The following is a 17,884-nucleotide window of genomic DNA, read 5'->3' on the forward strand; positions in this document are numbered from 1 at the left end:
TGTAGTTTCATACATGTATCTTCTACTGCTGAAAGTAAAGCAAAACTTGACGAAGGTGCCGAGAATCTGAGAAGGTGGCAGAAGAAACCTGTCACAATAACACTAATCCAGACTGAAAATCTTTATTTTATAATCTAAAGCCAGAGTGCAAAATCATACATAACATTTCTTTAATAAAAACAATTGAATGTGGTAAAGTGATTAAAAAAACTATCGAAATATGTGATGTGATACTAAAGTGATTAAAATGGTGTTTATCGTACCTATTATTAAACCATTACGCTGCAATGAAAAACAAGTTTCAGTGAAAATGACTGACATGCAACAACATGGAATGAAAACAACAGAGCAAGGTGTGCTGTAGAGCACATAACACACAGGAAAGCTTACGAAATGAATAAAACACTAAATAGGCCATCTTACACAATGAACATATGTAATATAAATAAATAAATACAATGTAAACCAGTATGGAATGCCAAAGATTTGTCACCATAAAAATGTAAAGCAAATTATTGGAATTAGAAAAGCAGTTAAAATGTGTCGATACTCACTGTGAATTGATGTTCAATTTACTTTGACACCAAACATCTGCAATATGAGTAAAACTGGGGCCGTTGCTCTTCTTCATTAGCAGAGCTCCACACAGCTTTATTCATTCATTTTTGTTATACATTTCATTTTAAGTAGATTTTAAATCTATCACATATATTGTGTGTGTATTTAATTGTTTTAGATATTCATTACATAAAAATAAAATATTTTTACAGATATTTCTTTGTTATAAAAAGTTATGACTGTTAAACTAGTGGTAAATTATCTACAGAAATGTGATCATTTTGTGCCTTTCTTCAGAAAGCTGTCTGCTCTGGTCTCCCTTCACAGCCTCTGGATTGGAGATTGCCTCCGCATTATTCACTTTGTATCAGAGAGACATTTAAATCACACAGCTTCTTAATTTTAATCAAAACTCTTATTAACGAAGAGCGCTAATGAGAAAAAGAGAGCTACCTTGTACACATCATACATCAAGGAGCCTGCTGTTAAATGAGGAGATGGCATTTAACTCCCAATCACTCGTATTCTTCTTCTATAAATTAACTGAGCAAAGTTATCACATCTAGGGAGGAAACTCACACATTGCCCAGAAACAGCAGTAATGACACTCCTCTCACCTGGTAACGGCTTCTAAACTTATAACAATCCCTGACATCTGAAACACAGCAAAACGCACATCCCATAACAATCAGCCTCCTTCTCCCAAGAAGGAACAAGACAAAAAAGGTGCTTTTTAAGTTGTATGTTTTGTGATTTTAAACTTGTATAGCCATACAAAACATAATTAAACTATTAATAAAATAAGTGAAAAATAAAACTGCTAGAATGTCTGCCTCTTCATGAGAGGGTACCATGAGGAACAGTCATGACAGAGCAGATCAGCGTCTGTCAGCGTGTTCACGGACACATGAGCTTCAGAACGCACAACCAGCCACAGAAGTGGCACCGCCTGAAAAGATTGTGTATTTATTCCATTTGGAACTAGTGGCTTCATTTCATGGACTCAAGCAGATGACACTTCCGATGTACGGAGACTGACTGTAATGCTTGTGGCTCAGACGTTTCCAGATTGGTGTCGGTGTTGAGAGCCCATGGTACAAGGTCACAAAGCCATCAATGTTCACAATGAATATTTAATTTGGTAAAAAAACAAAACAAACATACAAAAAAAAAGTGAGAAAATCTTTTTACTTTGTGAAAAGTCAGTGAAAAGGTCATTTATGGACAGGAAAGATGACATTCAATTCAGATTTGTCACAGATTTCAATCTCTTTTAAAAAATATAGATTGCATCTCAACTAGATCAACTATTCCTTAGGTTCAGAAGTGGCAAACCGGTCCAGCGATGTTTGTTCATGAAGGTCTGTTTGGACTGCGAGTCCTGTGAGCTCCTCTGCTCCTCACGCCATCAACGAACAAGGGCTGCAGGATGGACAGCTGGAATGGCTTCACAACGGAACTACAGCGATGGAGGAGCACTACAGTAAAAAGTCAATCTGTACAAAATGTATCCTAAAAATACAGTCCTATACAGTACATATTGCTAGCCAAAAGAAAGGAATGAAAACAAAGTCTTCAGTCACTTTTTCTTCTGTAAAAAATACCAAAGAAATTCCATAAAAAAATTAAAGTTGCAAATGCACATTTCTTTCCATTAAAGCAATATCCATATGGCTTAAGAGTGCAGTCAGTGTGTGCAAAGGCAGTATATATTTTCTAAAAATAAAAAACACAAACAAATCCCTCTATTACATTCAGAGTTCTGGGAGAAAATTAAAAAATGCATGAATTTCTTCTCATCAGCAATTCTCAGAACTCAGAACAAATAACTGACTGAACGACTGATGAGATTTGAAAGCAGATCAGTTCACAATGTCAAAACAAAAGGACTGTACAACTGACCTTACGCTCCCCTATAATGTCACCAAGAATGTGGAGTTGAACAAGAACAGCGTTTCTTCGCTAGGATGACCTACAGCCCGCTGTCGATGGCACTGCGTCCCCACAGCTGCTCCAGGACAGACGCGCGGACATTGTTCGCCACGTCACATGCCAGGTTATGTCTTTCCCTTTTCTCTGTGGTGTCCTCTGACTCTGAAGGGCAATATCTCGGGGGTAGAGTTTCTGAAGTGAATTGTGGGTAATAATTAAAATTACACTAATTATTAGAGTCTAATTCCTTTGATTCCAACCGAGGCTCTTATAATTTTTAAAAATAATTTTTAAGTAAAAGGACTGAAGTTTTCATTTTGAGAAGAAGGTTCTTTTCATCTGCTGTGCTTGTTTTCACTGAGGATGAGAGAACCCCGGCGTCTTCATCCTTTGTTGAATTAAAACAAAATATATATATCTATATATGTGTGTGTGTGTGTGTGTATTTTAACACAATAAGTACTTACATAGGGCAGACAAGGTCTTCAATTTGACAAAAATTAACTGGCACCTTCATAAATTTAATACCATTGAAATGTCACAAATGATCTACAAACATTATATTGTGTGTGTATAGATATATACATATGCATACATACACAAAATGTGTGATACATTATGATAAATCTGTGCATAAAAACTCAAATATAACCGGGCATGAAAGTCTGTCAGCCCTGCTCCCCGCACACACACACAGACAAGGATTTCAGGGTTCATATGACAGTTAATTACCACCAATTCACTTCATTGCACTGCTGCCCTGCGGGATCATCTGTCCAAGTCACACAGGGGTTCGAGGGGGAGGTCCTGCGCCCCCCCAACCCAGGAGTCAGACGAAAGAGGAGAAACCAGTGACCGGAGTCCGGGAGCCGGGCGCAGGCTGCCCCCCCGCCGTGTACGCCCCCCCGACGCTGTGCGTTGTGACCACTGTCTGGAAGTAGGGCTCTCCGTCGCCGCTGGCGCACTCCTCGTAGCCGTAGGCCGACGTTGGCTTCAGCCCCTTGGGCTGCCGCTTCCAGGAGTTGTAGTAGGTGGGGTCGCTCATGTAGTGGTTCACAAACGAGTGCTTGGGCTGCTCGTCCTCGTAGTCGCTGTCTGTGGCCTTTTGGAGTGACAGGCAAGAATGAGTTCAAGCCCCTTGAATATGAGCACAATAACACATCTTTCTACAGGGTTTTAAATGGTTAACATGAAAACCATGACACCCTTTCAGAGGCTTATAAATGTGAGCTTATAAAAGGTCTTTCTTTTGTCCAGCTTTGAAAGAGATACATCTGAACACTCTCAGTTGTCTCGCTCTGTCAAGGCACCAACTCACTCAATGATTTAGCAAGAAAATGCATTAAGCTATTAAAAACACACTTCATGTTATATGGCTGCGTTTGTGGCAGTGGCACTACCCTGGTGTTGCCCTCTTGTCTGTGCAGAAGCGGAACCATACCTCCGACTCGGAGATCTCTGTGGGCTTCTCTGTGAGCGTGGTGCTCTCCGTCAGCACGGCCCCGTTGTAGTTGTTGCAGATATCCTCGTCAGAGTAATGCAGTCCTCCGGGGCTCGGCCGGGGAGGAGACCTATGAAAAGAAAAACAGGACATTCAAAAAAATGAAATAAAATACATGTACAACTCTAATGGTTTATAAACACTCCCTGCTTTGCCAAAACCTCACACTTCAAGATGTATTCTCATTCAACTGTTAATCGTACTGAGTCAAACAACAATATCACTATTACTAGTTTTATGGATATGGCCTTAAAAATCGTCAGGGAAATTTGCTGTAAACAAGACCTTTGAGCTTCCAAGAATCTTTGGAAGAAATATCAGAGAGTTTGGTTTTGAAAGAGAAAGTCACAAATATTACAATAAATATATCTGGACATGAAAGTGGACATTTGAATCCACAGAAACCTCCAACACTGGAACATAAGTACTGGTGACACAGCTTTTGCATAACGAAAATAAAAAGCATGATAACTAATATAGATATCGATAGCATCAGAGTAGAGTGATCTTCACAGTGATATACCATGACATCCCAGCGGATATTTAGGAATGACATGTCAGCATCAAAGAAAGAGGTTTACTTCCCTATTTATTCTGATGAGTTAATCAATACGTGAGTATTACACTTGGGAAGACGATGATGACTGGATATCAGACACTCCTATCTGGCAATACAACACACATCCCTGCAATTCTAAATCAATTTATTTATTTCTTAGTGTATTTAATATGGATTCTTTAATAGTATTGCTAATACAGCTCTTAGGATCTTCAAAACCTCCAACAGCACGAACAAAGAATCAGATCTGATAGGATGCTCTCTCTTTCAAGGACATTCTGGGAAATCTGCCAAACAAACCTGATAATGAGTTTTATTCCAGCAGCCAAGGGCAATCTCTGGATTCTCTAATTACATCTACAGGCCCGACCTCTGTGTCGCTACTAGAACAAGACAAGAGCGTACTGAGGCAGATTCACCAAGTCTGGATAGTCAGTCCATCCAGGTCTGTTGAAAAGGCAAAGCAACATCTCAAGGATCAGTACTGCAGGACAGTGTCTGTTACACACTGCAGTCGAGGACGCTTCCTGACCGTCACCTCACGTTGGGGCCCCTCTGTGCAGGGTCGCTGAAGCTGTAGAGCTCCTGCCTGCCAACTACAGGCCGCTCACCTGGTCCCGTTTTTCTTCAGAAAGGAGCTCTTTACGTTGAGATGTCTGCTGTTGAGCTCTAAGGCTGTGAAGCCCCCGTTGTCCAGAGTGACAGACTCCTCCACAGTAGAAATATTTTTACCTGCACGGATGAGAAGATGTTTGGATTTAAAACTAGACATGCCAGAGGTCACTGAAGACATTCCAGCCCGATATCATCACCGATCGTTATGATCGCTTCCACAACGAAGCTTCGAGCTGCTTTTGATAAGGAAATAGAAACTGATGATCACCAATTGATTTGCCAAATTGAGCTAAATGTAATTGTATAGAAGTCATAAGCATTTTCTACATTAATACATGTGAACAAACAAGGAAAGAGGTTTATCTTCCTAGGACTTTATTCTGAAGAGTTTCATATTCCTCTTACCTGCCTCGCAGCTCCTGTACCTCTTGCTCTGCCCGTGCAGCACTAACCCAAAAACGACCAGCAGGATGAAGATGAGGCCACAGAGGGCCATGACGATCAGGAACCACCACTCCTCATAGAAGGGCGGCTCGGACTGGGCTGGGAGACACAACATCACAGCACTCAGGGAAAAGGACCCTCATACACACTGGAGCACAATTACAGTATAACTTCAATAGGTGGCAGCAACAATCTGTAATTCAATACGGTTTACATTTCCTGCCCTGTTTGTGAGAAGTGAGAAGATCCTTCTGTAAGAGGCTTATCACTGTTGTGGCTGGGGAGGGGGCTGCGCTATCACATGTCCACAGCACGTGGCACGGGGCTGCCTGCCGCTCATCACAGGAAGATCTATCGTCACAGACAATTCTCCACTTTCTCAGTTTTACTCTCTGGTAAGTTTGTGCTGGAATTATCCTGTGAGATGTTATCATTGGCAGCCTGTCTGATAATGATGATTAGTTTCAGTGCTGCTGCCTGAAGTGACAGGGTGAGCCAGGGCACGTCACCACGACAAAGAGCAGGACAAAGCCTGACAAGAACAGAGCTGCTTTGACAAACTGCGCTGTATTGAGAACTGAAGCCTGATTGTTGAGGACAAAGACAGTGAACTTCAGAAACATGTGGCCGCGAGGTGGGATCCATCAATAAGAATCATATACAATTAAAGCAAGTAAGCGTGTTAATTAGACTAAAAACACTGAACCCACACTATGAAAACACAAGCCACTGAACAGCAGGTTTAATGCATTGTATATGCAGTACAAAACAAGACTGGTATACTATTATACAATTATCAGCATTGTCACCCAATTAAACACAATTCCGTTTATAATTCGTTTTTAAAGCAGATTATCAGTGTAACTGAAACAGAAAATGACGACCATCCGAGGAAAAGAGACAAACTCATGAGCAGAAACTGCAGATGAAGAGCAGACTGCAATTACCTGACATGACAGTAGAGGGCGCACTGGGCTCGCCATAGCCAAACCGGTTGACCGCAATGACCCGGAACTCGTAGCTGACCCCCTGGCGCAGGCGGTCCAGGCTAACCGTGTGGGAGCTGCTGCTGGGGGGCAGGTGCTTCACAAAGGTGTCCCACAGACCCTCGTCTGCGAAAGAGAGACATTCATGGCCAAATGTAATGGGGGTATTGCAGGGCTGTCATCAGATCTGCGTTATTCACAATGTTTGTGTGCCTGTGAGCTCAGATTGATGCCTCTGTGAGCTTTTTCACTGGTAGGGCAATTAAGACATGGATCTCTTAATAAAGATGGCTACACTGTGACTGCAATATGGACCGTCTCTTTGAATCCCTTTTTGATATATAAAAGATACTTACTTTCATATTCTTTGGCCATCAAATGTTTTACATTCATTACATCAGTCAAGCTGTAAAAGTTTGTAATGAAACTAAAATAAACACCAAACAATACAGAGCACAGCTGTATGCAGTTGGGATGGGGTTATTAATACATTACTATTAAATTACTACATGCCAGCTGTCTGTCTGTCACAGTAAACTCATACTGTGCAGGAAATTAAAACTTTTCCCTGAAAATAAAGTTGCCTTGCAGGTAACGCTCCTGAGAAAGCAGCTGTGGAGTCCCTACCTGAAGGACGTGCCTCAATCACGTAGCCGGTCACAGGGCCAGCCCCGGAATCACCGGCCGACCACTGGATTGTAAGTGAAGACCCAGACTTTGTGATTTTTGTCTCTAGTGGAGAGCTAGGAGATCCTGCAGACAGAGGTCAGAGGTCAGACTGGGAGGAACAGGATACCGAAGAAAGTGCACTGAAGTAACAGCTCTGGCAAAAGAGCCATGTTGTCTTCCACACATAGTACTGCCTGGGAGGCCGAGCATGTCTGGGTTTACAACAGAAGCTGGATTTCCTCCGTGTCATTTTAAACTTCCATATATTAAATAATGACATGCAGCAGAAGTCTCAGTCCACTGGACCTCCAGGCCTCAGGGCTGCATGGGCTCGGTCCACCAGGCCTCCAGGGCACAGAGCTGGCAGCCAGATCCCTACCTTCCACAGGTCCAGCAGTGACGTTGGCTTCCAGCTGCGGTCCGAAGGTGATGGTCTTGGCCTGGACTCTGAAGCAGTAGGTCACTCCCTTGGTCAGATCTCTGACCTTCAGCCACCGCTGCCAATTCCCCTTGATATCCACTGTCACTACCTTACTGACTCCTGCAGGACAGCAGACCAAACAAGCGACATTACAGAACTGAGAGTCATTTAAAAGAACAAGATATGAGGATTTCAGGAGGATATTCAGGAGGATTTTCAGCTGCTCTTGTTCTTGACCATAATTTCCTCCCGATTTCCTGAAACGATTTAATTAAGCATCCAAATCTAGGAAGTAAAAACTTACATCATATACAATAGTAGTGATACATAAATTCACATTAAACAGCTAGGGGTTACTTTTTCCATTAACATCTATCCAGTTAATGAAGGAATCATAATTTAATCTAAATCACAAAGGTACACTTTGATTATAACATCTGTGAAATGAGAACCATGTCTCTTCATCTCAAGAGTTTTAAAAGGGATTCTGTTTATATGTCAGAGATAAAAGAGCAGCAGTTCTGCATCCAGAAAATGGCGATATTGTCTCACTACCCACCATGAATGGGTGCCAAGGGCTCATACACCACCCTGTACCCCTCCAGCACGCCGTTGGGCAGGAGAGGAACCCCCCAGGACACGTTCAGCGTGGTGGTAGTGACCTCAGAGAAGGTGATGAAGCTGGGAGCACTGGGGGCTGAAAGAGACGGTGGATCATTAACAGACAGCGTTAGGGTCAGGGTCAGGATGAACCTCCGTCTCATGGAAAGTCACTGCCCTCTGCTGAGTTCAGTGTTTGCTGTTGCTGACGTTGATGGCCATTTAAAAAAAAAAAAAAAAACATCCAAGGAATGAGACATTGTAGAAAAGAATTCCTACTTTCGCCGATGTACCCTGAACAGCCACTAGATGTCACTGCTTCCACAATGCAGGCTGCCAGTCTACTTTCTCCACAATCAATCGATGTATTACAGATGGCGGTCAATGTGGCCAAAATGAATCGTGTTAATGTTCCGCTCACCTCAAAGTCATACACAGGTAAATAAACAGATAGATACAGTCCTTTTTAACCTGCTTAACATATTAAGCAAACGAGAATGGCAGGTTGATATTTACTTTACAATGTGAAAGTTACTTTACTACGCCTAGAAGATCAAGTATTACTGTTAACTATTCTCAACTTGTATTATTACAGCTTTACCATATGTGTCTTTATGTATTATTTGTAGAGCTTTTTTTATTATTCAAGGTAAAATAATAATAATATCATATCATGGTTTCATGTTTTTTTAATCTATGTTACATTTCCATATTACGATCAGATCGGGAGATGAATAACACAACCTAATTAAAGGCCATGTCTATGTGATTCAAATGCATTTCTCTTCTTAATATCACCCTCTGTTAATGTGATTTCCAGCATCTAAATATTACTTTTGATTCACTGATTGGAGTGAGGGGGGGCAGCGAGTTCCCCGATCTCTCCTCAGCGAGACAGGAATGGAGTATATTAGTCTGCAGGTCCATCCAATCAAATGCCACCCGCCCACAGAACTGCCTCCTGCCCGGGGTGCCAAGCAGAGACTCGGCCGGCTGCTGGCAGCAGCACCAGCGGACATCCCCAGCTGAGGTCCTCGTGAGGAGGGAGAAGGGCTGAGGGATATAGGTCCTACTGTGTCTACAGTGGAGCAGTCACATTTTGCTTCAGGGGATCTGGAGTTTTAAGAACAAAGTAAAAATAAACCATGTTCAAGTCTGAAGCCTTTAGTGGTGCCTATGCTGTCCCATGTCCTGCCTGAAGTCAGGGCGGTCTGCTGCCCCGTGTCCTGCCTGAGGTCAGGGCGGTCTGCTGCCCCGTGTCCTGCCTGAGGTCAGGGCGGTGTTACCCACCTGCCTGCTGGGTCCTGCCTCTCCTGGGTTCGCTCCGAGGGCCATCCCCAGCCGCATTGAAGGCAGAAATCTTCACCAGATAGGACGTGTAGCTGGTCAGGTTCTTCAGTCGCACGGTTGTTTCTGGGAGGAACAAGATCTTCATTTTCTCTGTCTCATTCTGATTGTCCTTCTCCCAGTAATGAATCTGTTTCAAATTCGGACAACAAAGAAGAGGCCAGATTTAAAGACAGTCAGGACAATGAGCTCTCCTCCTCCCCGAGTCCAAAGCATATGAACCCATCGACCCCAATCTAGACGTTCTCCTCAGTCATGAAGAAGCGCGGTATTTATTCATTCCTGTGCATTCCTGTGTTTATTATAGTTTCTCCAGAGCTTTGCAGGCACCTACATGTATTAAACAATTGCATTAGGAAGAAAGTGAAATGTTTAGGCAATAAAACAATTCAACTTTATATGATTTTCCCACTGCTATACCTATTGGACTTCATCCATTTTAGTACCTGAAATGATCATATTTCTGACCTAAACAGTTCCTACAGTGCTCTTTGATGTGCCTGAAGCCATGTGTTCACTAACTATCAAACATAGGGTTATCTTAGCCACAACATGGACCTTTGTGAGGAATTAAAGAACATTTACTGCAGAACAGAATCAGGAAATCATCAAAAGCAAAACAAAACAACAAAGAATGCACTCCTGCAGAATTCTGATTAGAAATATAGAAACAGAAATAACTAAGACGAGGCTTAATAAGTTCCCAGAAAGATACTGAAGATCATTTTGACATTTGATTTGTATGGTTTTAAAACGAATGAAATGATGTAACAGAATCGGTTATTGGTGCAGAAACTGCTGTCGGTCACTCTGTCAATCCTAATGATTGATTGGGGTGATGTCTCTGCCCACCTTGTATCCTTGAATGTTGCCATTCTGTGTTTCCACAGGAGGGGGCTCCCACGACACCTCCAGCTGCGTGGAGGACAGGGCGCTGATCTGGATGTTTTGTGGAGCCACGGAGGGGGCTGCAAGTAACAGATGTGCAGATATAGTGACAACAGCCATCAACAACAAGTCTACTTTACAGGAGGGCTGGCAGGGTATCTGCTGTGTTACTGGGTGGGTCCAAACTATTTGCTATGCTATTCGTATTGAGCACTGCGCCTGCTTTAGGGGATTACTGCATATCTTATTAAAAAGGTTCAGTGCGATGTGTAATAATACAGTAAAGGTTAAAATGACTGCATAAAAAAAAGAAGCAACTGGATTGAGCTGTCATTTTCTGCACAATTGTTAAATGTATAAAAATATGTTCATGCTGTTCAGCACTTCAGCTACAGAGCACAGATTGTACAATATAACACCAGCATATCATTGAACAAATTAAGTTAAAGGTGCCTATTACATAATCCCCATTACACAATTGATTATACAAGAGAAAACTCATTTTAGAAAGCATTGCGTCCTGTTGATCTTTACAGTAGTAACAGCATTCGATCTTGTACTCCCGGATGGATCTCTGCTCTTATCCAAACTACAGCCTGTTTAGTCTCAGAGCCCACAGATACCGATGGCCTCTGTGTGCAGGCAGTGGGTACTGGATAACAAACAAAACCAGACACACAACTCTGAGACTACCATTCACATACGCAAGGAGAATGAGAGTTGTGTCCTTTGTTCTGAAAATATTCACACTGGAGTCTCCGATCATTAATGGCAGCTGCTGAAATCACTCCAGGGGGAGCTCCTGCAACAATGGAAAAACACCTGCTCTGTCCTTCTCCCAGCTGAAATCCACAAGTCATTCCCATCTCCTAAAACCACTTCACAATGTGAGTGGCCAGGGCGAGCAGGTCTGGCAAACTACAGAATACCAGGGTAACTATCTGTGACTAAAGCTTTAAAAGCACTTATTTGTTTTGAACACTGAGACGAGAACAAAATTAAAGACTACAATGATTGTTTCGTTGAAAGTCCTAAGACCTAAGAAGGTGAATTAAACTCCCAGCGATACTTTGACATGAGAAACAAGGGAATGTTACTTCAGTTTTGTCTTTAAGAATCAAACTCATAAGCAAGAATGTATGCAATTATATTTTTTATGTAATATAAGTCTTAAAACCACAAATGTGAAACTGTGCAACAAACACACAAAAACAAGTCTGAAGGCAAATATATTTCCTGCCGTTATTGATAAGATAAAGAAGATAAATCCCTTCAAAACCTAATGCACCGAGTCTGTCCAGGGTTTTAGTATCAGTTGCAGCCATCTAGAAACACTACTCTGTCATCTATTACATTACGATTAAACACAAATTTACACAATTTACACAAATCATTATTTGGGGAATGTGTCACAGTGACCGAGACAGAACTGTGGACCCAGAGCTGAAGGAGCGATTTCTCTGCCTGTCCAGTAGGAGCAGCACCTGCCTGGGACGACCTTCCTGTTTCCACAGCCCGACACTCTGACAGTAATTGCCAGGCCATGAATCTGTCACTGCACTATTGGTTTTGCTCTAACTCTTCCCTTTCCCCACCATTATCTCCCAGCCTGCCCTGTCCTAATGATGATGTTAATAACCTTCGCCAGGTAGGCTTGCCAGCTGCTTTGGTTCATTATAAGAGATTCATATTTACTGCTCCATTAAATTCCACACCACTGCCAAAAAGGTATCGTTGGGAGAAAAAAAAAAGCATCCTCATTTCCATCAATTGTATAAACTTGATGTGTTGCTGAAAACAGATGATAAATACCTAGAGTACCATCTGGAGTTTCCTACTCATTGTCATTTCACCTTAGTGGTCCACATTTAACCATAGACAGCAGTGAAAGGGACCATTTTGTTTGTTAGCTTTTTTTGGTACACAAGTTTAAATGCAGAATAAAGGCATTTACCTTCGTGACCCAGAGTTTGTGCTTTGGAATAAGTGCTTCCCAGCATTTGTTCCTCATGAAACATTTAAAATCCATCTGTGCAGGACTTTCTGAAGTTCTCAGTTTTCAACTGTGGAATTTCAGTACATATTTTTACTACTTAATTCTGTTTTCCAGTTTGATACTTTTGGAAATCAAAGTTTATTATTACTATTAAACATATATATTTAGCCAATTAATTCCTGTCCTTCAAAAATTTTATAAATTACAATTTATTTTCAACTTTGTATCTTAAGGTTATTTCTAATTAATGTAATGATTTCTATAAATTCTTTAATGACAGAATTGATAAGAAGTGAAATCTAATTTGAACATCATTCTAAATTGTTTGTATCCCTAATTGGCTGGATATTTCATTCTGCTCTAAATGCCAAACGTGTTTCACTGTCATGAAAGCAAATCCTGCCCGAGATCATTTGCCTTCATTTGTCCAACCAGGACAGTCCAGCCGCTCTCTGGCGGTGGACGCTGTGACAGCGATGCTCTGCAGGAGACGGAGACGTCAGGCTGAAGGACGGAGAGTCTCCTCAGGGCCGGGGCTGGACCCACGTCACACTGAGACGCTCACCAGCACTAAGAAAAGGGAGGCCTTTGATAAACTGAACTTCAATTTAATTTAATGCATACTTCCAACTGATCATTTATTCAACACTGTACACATTAGGTATTTAATTCAATTTTCAGCTTCACCCCTTGAAATTACATTTTACATACTGTATATACTTACAAAATGTGTTCCAGTCTCAAACAGGAGTGAGATTACATCACCGTTACTGCAGTATTTAACACACAGTGGATTGACAGGCGATTAGCATTCAAATTGGTCGGGCACAACTTAGCCCAGTCACTCAAAGAACCATAAAGAAGTTAATTTAAGCAGCTGGAAAATAAATCCCAGCACTACAAGTGTCAATTCAGTTCAGAGTAGCTACAATATGTCCACTCAACTCTATTTCCAATGTTTTCACAACAGAAACAGTCAGTTTTAAAGCTGCGGTGTCCAGTCGGGTAAATCGCATGAAGCACAGAGCTGGAGAGCTTCCTGTTGGGTGTTACTACGTTGCCTTCATTAAGGTGTTTGAGACGAGAGTAGATCAAATTAAGCTTACCTCATTAGATATATATTACGATCAATGCATGCAATGGAGTTCTGAAGCGATGTATTAATGTTATTAACTTTGATATTCTCTTTGGAAGCTGTCTTACGGTGGCATTTTAATGGCCTGACCTTGTTTGGGTTGAAACAGTATGTAAGGATTCGAAGCCGGACTTTTTAAAGTGGTTGCTGCCCCAGGCTTCAGCTTGTTGAAAGCACACATGGCAGATCCCTCAGCCCAAAGCAGAAACAGACCTCTTATTAGTTTTTTGCAGTCTGTTCCACTACTCAACACCAGGCCGAGGAGAGGCATGGAAATCTTATTTATTTAAATGACAGACTGGAATTGTAATCCTTGTTATAGTCATGAAAGAATGGGAACTACTAAAACGGCTGTAATACCACATGCTCTCTCTACGCTATGGGTCTTTATCAGCACCTTTGTTCAATGCCAAGAACACAAATTCAAAACATTCCCTCACCTGTCGGACCTTACATGAGGAATTTGCTTATCGAAAGGACATTATTGCTTCACATCGCAAATCTGGCTTCCATAAATCGCCAGGTGAGAACAACCGGAGCGACGCCGGAGACAGGGTGCCCTTACTGTAAATGACTTGGCAAACAGCAGGCTACTGTCAGACCGCGCTGAAATGAGAAATCTGCCCTGGAAGAACAGAAGGTCATTGTGTGGGATGAGGCGGCGTTTATTTTCCATCTGACAGCAGAGAGATGCCACCAATTCACACATCTATTAGAAATACTCATACAACAGGAGAAGGGCAAGAGCTGGAAAACTAGCTGAGCAAAACAATTAAACACAAAACACTATCTTTTTCTAAAACCAACACGACTGCACTACAGAACTGCTGCATCAGGTTAAAAATCAGATTGCATATAGAATATATAGAATATAGAAGAAAAGGAAAAGGAGGAGGAAATTGTACCTGTTCTCTGCACAAAAATATTCATCCCCTTCAGAGCACAGAACAGGCCTTGTTTTCGATGAAGTGTTTCAAAGAATCGCACTTCATATGAACAAAATACATCAAATGCACAATGACCTCCTTAAATCACCAGCAGCAGAGACCAGTCATAAGGACATCACACAACACCAAGCACAGAACAGAGCAGGCAAACACCTCAGTATGTGGAAGGTTGCCCATGAGACTCAAACAGGATATGAGATCATCCAATGTTTCCACATGTGTGTGGAAGAGCTGTATGAAAACAGGGCAGTTCCTGTAGGTCTGGGGGAGCTCATTTGAGCCTACAAGGCTCTACTTTAGAATCATGTTAATAATGGCATGCAGTTCACAGATTCTTGGCACAAAATATCACGTGTGTGCAAACCAATTGCGTCAAATCTGATTTTTGTTAAGGAACAATGACAGCTTACTGAACTCAACACTGTATTCGCTGTCGTGTCTGAAGGGCTGTCACTCAGCCTTGGCTCCTGGGCTGACAGTGACAGGCATCACTCTTTGCTCCGCCACCATGGATTTACAGTGCATCACAAACCCCTCCATCTCTTCATGTTTTCATTTAGTTTTTAACTTGTTCTGGACCCTTCGGCCAGGAAATGAGGAGTTCCTTCCTGTTTAATGGCCGACACCGTGGGGATGAGAGGTACTTTATTTCTCATCTCTCTCCAGACTTGCAGTTACAGTATTTTTGTATATTTTTAAATGCAAAAAAAAACAGACACTTCTTGTCACTGAACTGAACATCTGCCTTACAGGGGGATAGTTTAAACTGCAGTTTATGCTCATTGTTTGGCTGCTTCTCAGAGATCTGGCAGGCGCTTCATGCGTCCCGTGTCATGTGATGTCGAGAGTTAAGCCAGGCCGGGCCGAGTCACAGTGGGAATGGATGACCTCTAACAAAACACACAGCGTTGCCAGTAGAAGAACCAAGGCATGCTTTTAAGAAATGTCATTTTGGGACCAAGTCACTAAAGAAAATGGAAAAGCTCATGTATTTTGATGGCTTTTAAAATAGAAAATAATAAATAACAGCAGCTGGAAGAAATGACAACCTCCTCAGCAAAACTGAAATATGGAGACCAGATATGGCATCTTTCAACCCCCAACACTCAGGCATTGAACACTGAATTCAATCAGAATGAATTTAACACAACTGGTTTAAAAATATTCAATGGACCAATACATTAACACTGCATACAACTGGAAAACAAGTGTAGGCTTTTAATTTATGTATTTCACTCTTTTCTTACAAAATGTAAAAAATGTGAAACCATGTCAAACAAACAGACCCTCTCTGTGAAATGTCTGCGTAAACTGGATATAAATGAAATCTGCAAACCTGAACAGAGCCACCTGCGAACATTATTCAGAGCTCTGTAAGAGTCCCTCCAGACTCACAGATGACATCCTGAGGGGTCTCACCTGCTTCTCCCACGAAGACCTCCACAGGCGTGCTGGGGGGGCTCTCTCCGATGACGTTGTAGGCCGTCATTACGATCTCATATCGCTTGTACTTGCTGAGCTCTACGAATAAAGCAGACTTTATTATCACCAGACAAGATGTCATCTTGTGTGTTCAGTAATCTAATCTAAGTAATTTAGAGATTAGAAACCAGATAACTAGATTCAATAATAAGAAACTGATTCAATCCCACAGCTTGCACGGTAAATAAAACCTTGCCATTCATACACTGTGCTATAAAACCAGATCAAAGCTGAATGTTGTGCCAATACTGGAATGTGTGATGTATCATGAATGCACATCTGCTCTGTTGGTGTGGTCTTTGAGATGGTTTTGTAGCACAACCCAGCCATGTCAGTGACCACAGTCCTGTGTGAAAAACCTAGCGGGTTTCTTACACTCAGCGTTCCAACTATAATTCAACACAATACTGCACTGGCTCACCCTTCGTACAGCACTGTCTGCACGAAGCTACAGCTTGGTTTTAATACCACAAGCCAAGAGAGGAAGCCATGTCTCTTGAGCTGCTCTGATTCAGAGCCCATGCGCACGAGGGAGTGGGACACACCCATCCAGCAGGCTAAACTGTTTCTGGGTTCACAGACAAAATAGGCAAATTAAAGGAAGTGCTTGTTAACACAGAACCTCACACGCATCTGGGATTACGCATTTTTGCCAGAAGGAGCTTGAATATTTTGTTAAACTTCAAAGTAAAGCACACTTAAATAGATCGGCAATTAAAAGAAACTTACGTGTTAGCTCAAATTCTGTTAAGGCAGCACTGCTCACAGTCTTGAAAGTGCTTTTGGCTATTCAAGGCAAACAAAAAGAAAACTTGTTACAAATTATTAAACAGCTCACATCTTACAATCCTGAAAAAAAAAAAAATGCAAACAGTCTTGCAGCGCAATCAAAACATCCATTGTTATTTCAGGAACTGCACGTCAGAAACGCACATTAAGGTGTAGTACCATCACCACAACTACCACAACAACTTCCCCACTGAGGGCTCTTTTAAATGGGCTCGTATGGAATGGAAAAACAGGGCCCTTTATCACCCTGTGTGTCCGAGACAGAGTCAAACACACACGAGAGTAAAGTGATGTGGTTTTGGTGCGGCTCTAATTCAGATAGCCCTGACTCGGGTTAGGGTTGGGGCCCACATGCTCAGGTCTGGAGGCAGGACAATATCTGATTTCCTTTCCATTAGTTCAATCTGAGTCAGATGTAACAGAACCAGTGAGACTGTTCTGGTTGCTCAAAGGGCCTGAGTCTGTTGTATCCATTTAACAAAATGTAGTCAGTCTGAAGTACTGAAGTATCTATGGAGGACATATTCACAGAATATATATTATGGAGGACATATTCACAGAATATATATATATATATATATATATATAACCAATTAAATGCAGCACTGATTCAGTACATTACAGAAGATAATGACGCTGTAAAATTTAAAATGAAATGCTTTATCTACAAACAATTGCAGGGGAACTTTGGTAGTTGACTCAATGCTTTTCACTTTGAATCTAGCCTTGCCAGACTGGAACAAACAAATAAAACATGCAATGTATGCAAATGAAGAAACAAGAGTATGCAAATGAGCAGCACACACACTCTAGAGGGAATGGAGTGACACCTGGGAGTCGGAGATGCAGAGCATCTCTCTCATGAGTCTTCTGACTTCCTCTGAAGGCCATTTCTTCCAAACTTACTCCAAATACTGACACAGACACAGCAGATGCTGAGGGGCGTATCCAGAAGAGGCGCTGTTGGGGGGGTCAGCTATGCCCTCATGGCCAAATCCAAACGAATTTAAATCTG

The 17,884-nt window shown here is 41.8% G+C and overlaps 1 protein-coding gene and 1 long non-coding RNA gene across 4 annotated transcripts in view; one reads left to right on the top strand and one right to left on the bottom strand.

Moving 5' to 3' along the window:
• Positions 1-1,728: 1,728 nt before the first annotated feature.
• The window catches only part of LOC136712985 (protein sidekick-1), a 287,347-nt gene continuing 271,191 nt past the window's right edge, over positions 1,729-17,884 (bottom strand). For all 3 annotated transcript variants that reach the window (XM_066689864.1, XM_066689863.1, XM_066689865.1), the window contains 12 exons: positions 16,810-16,866; positions 16,018-16,119; positions 10,485-10,600; positions 9,576-9,762; positions 8,245-8,382; positions 7,644-7,805; positions 7,223-7,348; positions 6,557-6,721; positions 5,571-5,708; positions 5,162-5,282; positions 3,932-4,061; positions 1,729-3,592 (listed from right to left, as the gene is read on the bottom strand). In XM_066689864.1, coding sequence (XP_066545961.1) covers positions 3,320-3,592; positions 3,932-4,061; positions 5,162-5,282; positions 5,571-5,708; positions 6,557-6,721; positions 7,223-7,348; positions 7,644-7,805; positions 8,245-8,382; positions 9,576-9,762; positions 10,485-10,600; positions 16,018-16,119; positions 16,810-16,866 — 1,715 coding nt within the window. In that variant the 3' untranslated portion in view covers positions 1,729-3,319. The remainder of the gene's footprint in view (positions 3,593-3,931; positions 4,062-5,161; positions 5,283-5,570; positions 5,709-6,556; positions 6,722-7,222; positions 7,349-7,643; positions 7,806-8,244; positions 8,383-9,575; positions 9,763-10,484; positions 10,601-16,017; positions 16,120-16,809; positions 16,867-17,884) is intronic.
• On the top strand, positions 5,893-10,611 carry LOC136712988 (uncharacterized). Its single transcript, XR_010804900.1, has 3 exons — positions 5,893-6,004; positions 7,176-7,293; positions 10,523-10,611. It is a non-coding gene; the product is annotated as an uncharacterized LOC136712988 (long non-coding RNA).

Source organism: Amia ocellicauda, chromosome 17 (assembly GCF_036373705.1).
Source record: "Amia ocellicauda isolate fAmiCal2 chromosome 17, fAmiCal2.hap1, whole genome shotgun sequence".
In the NCBI taxonomy this organism is placed as follows: Eukaryota; Metazoa; Chordata; class Actinopteri; order Amiiformes; family Amiidae; genus Amia; species Amia ocellicauda.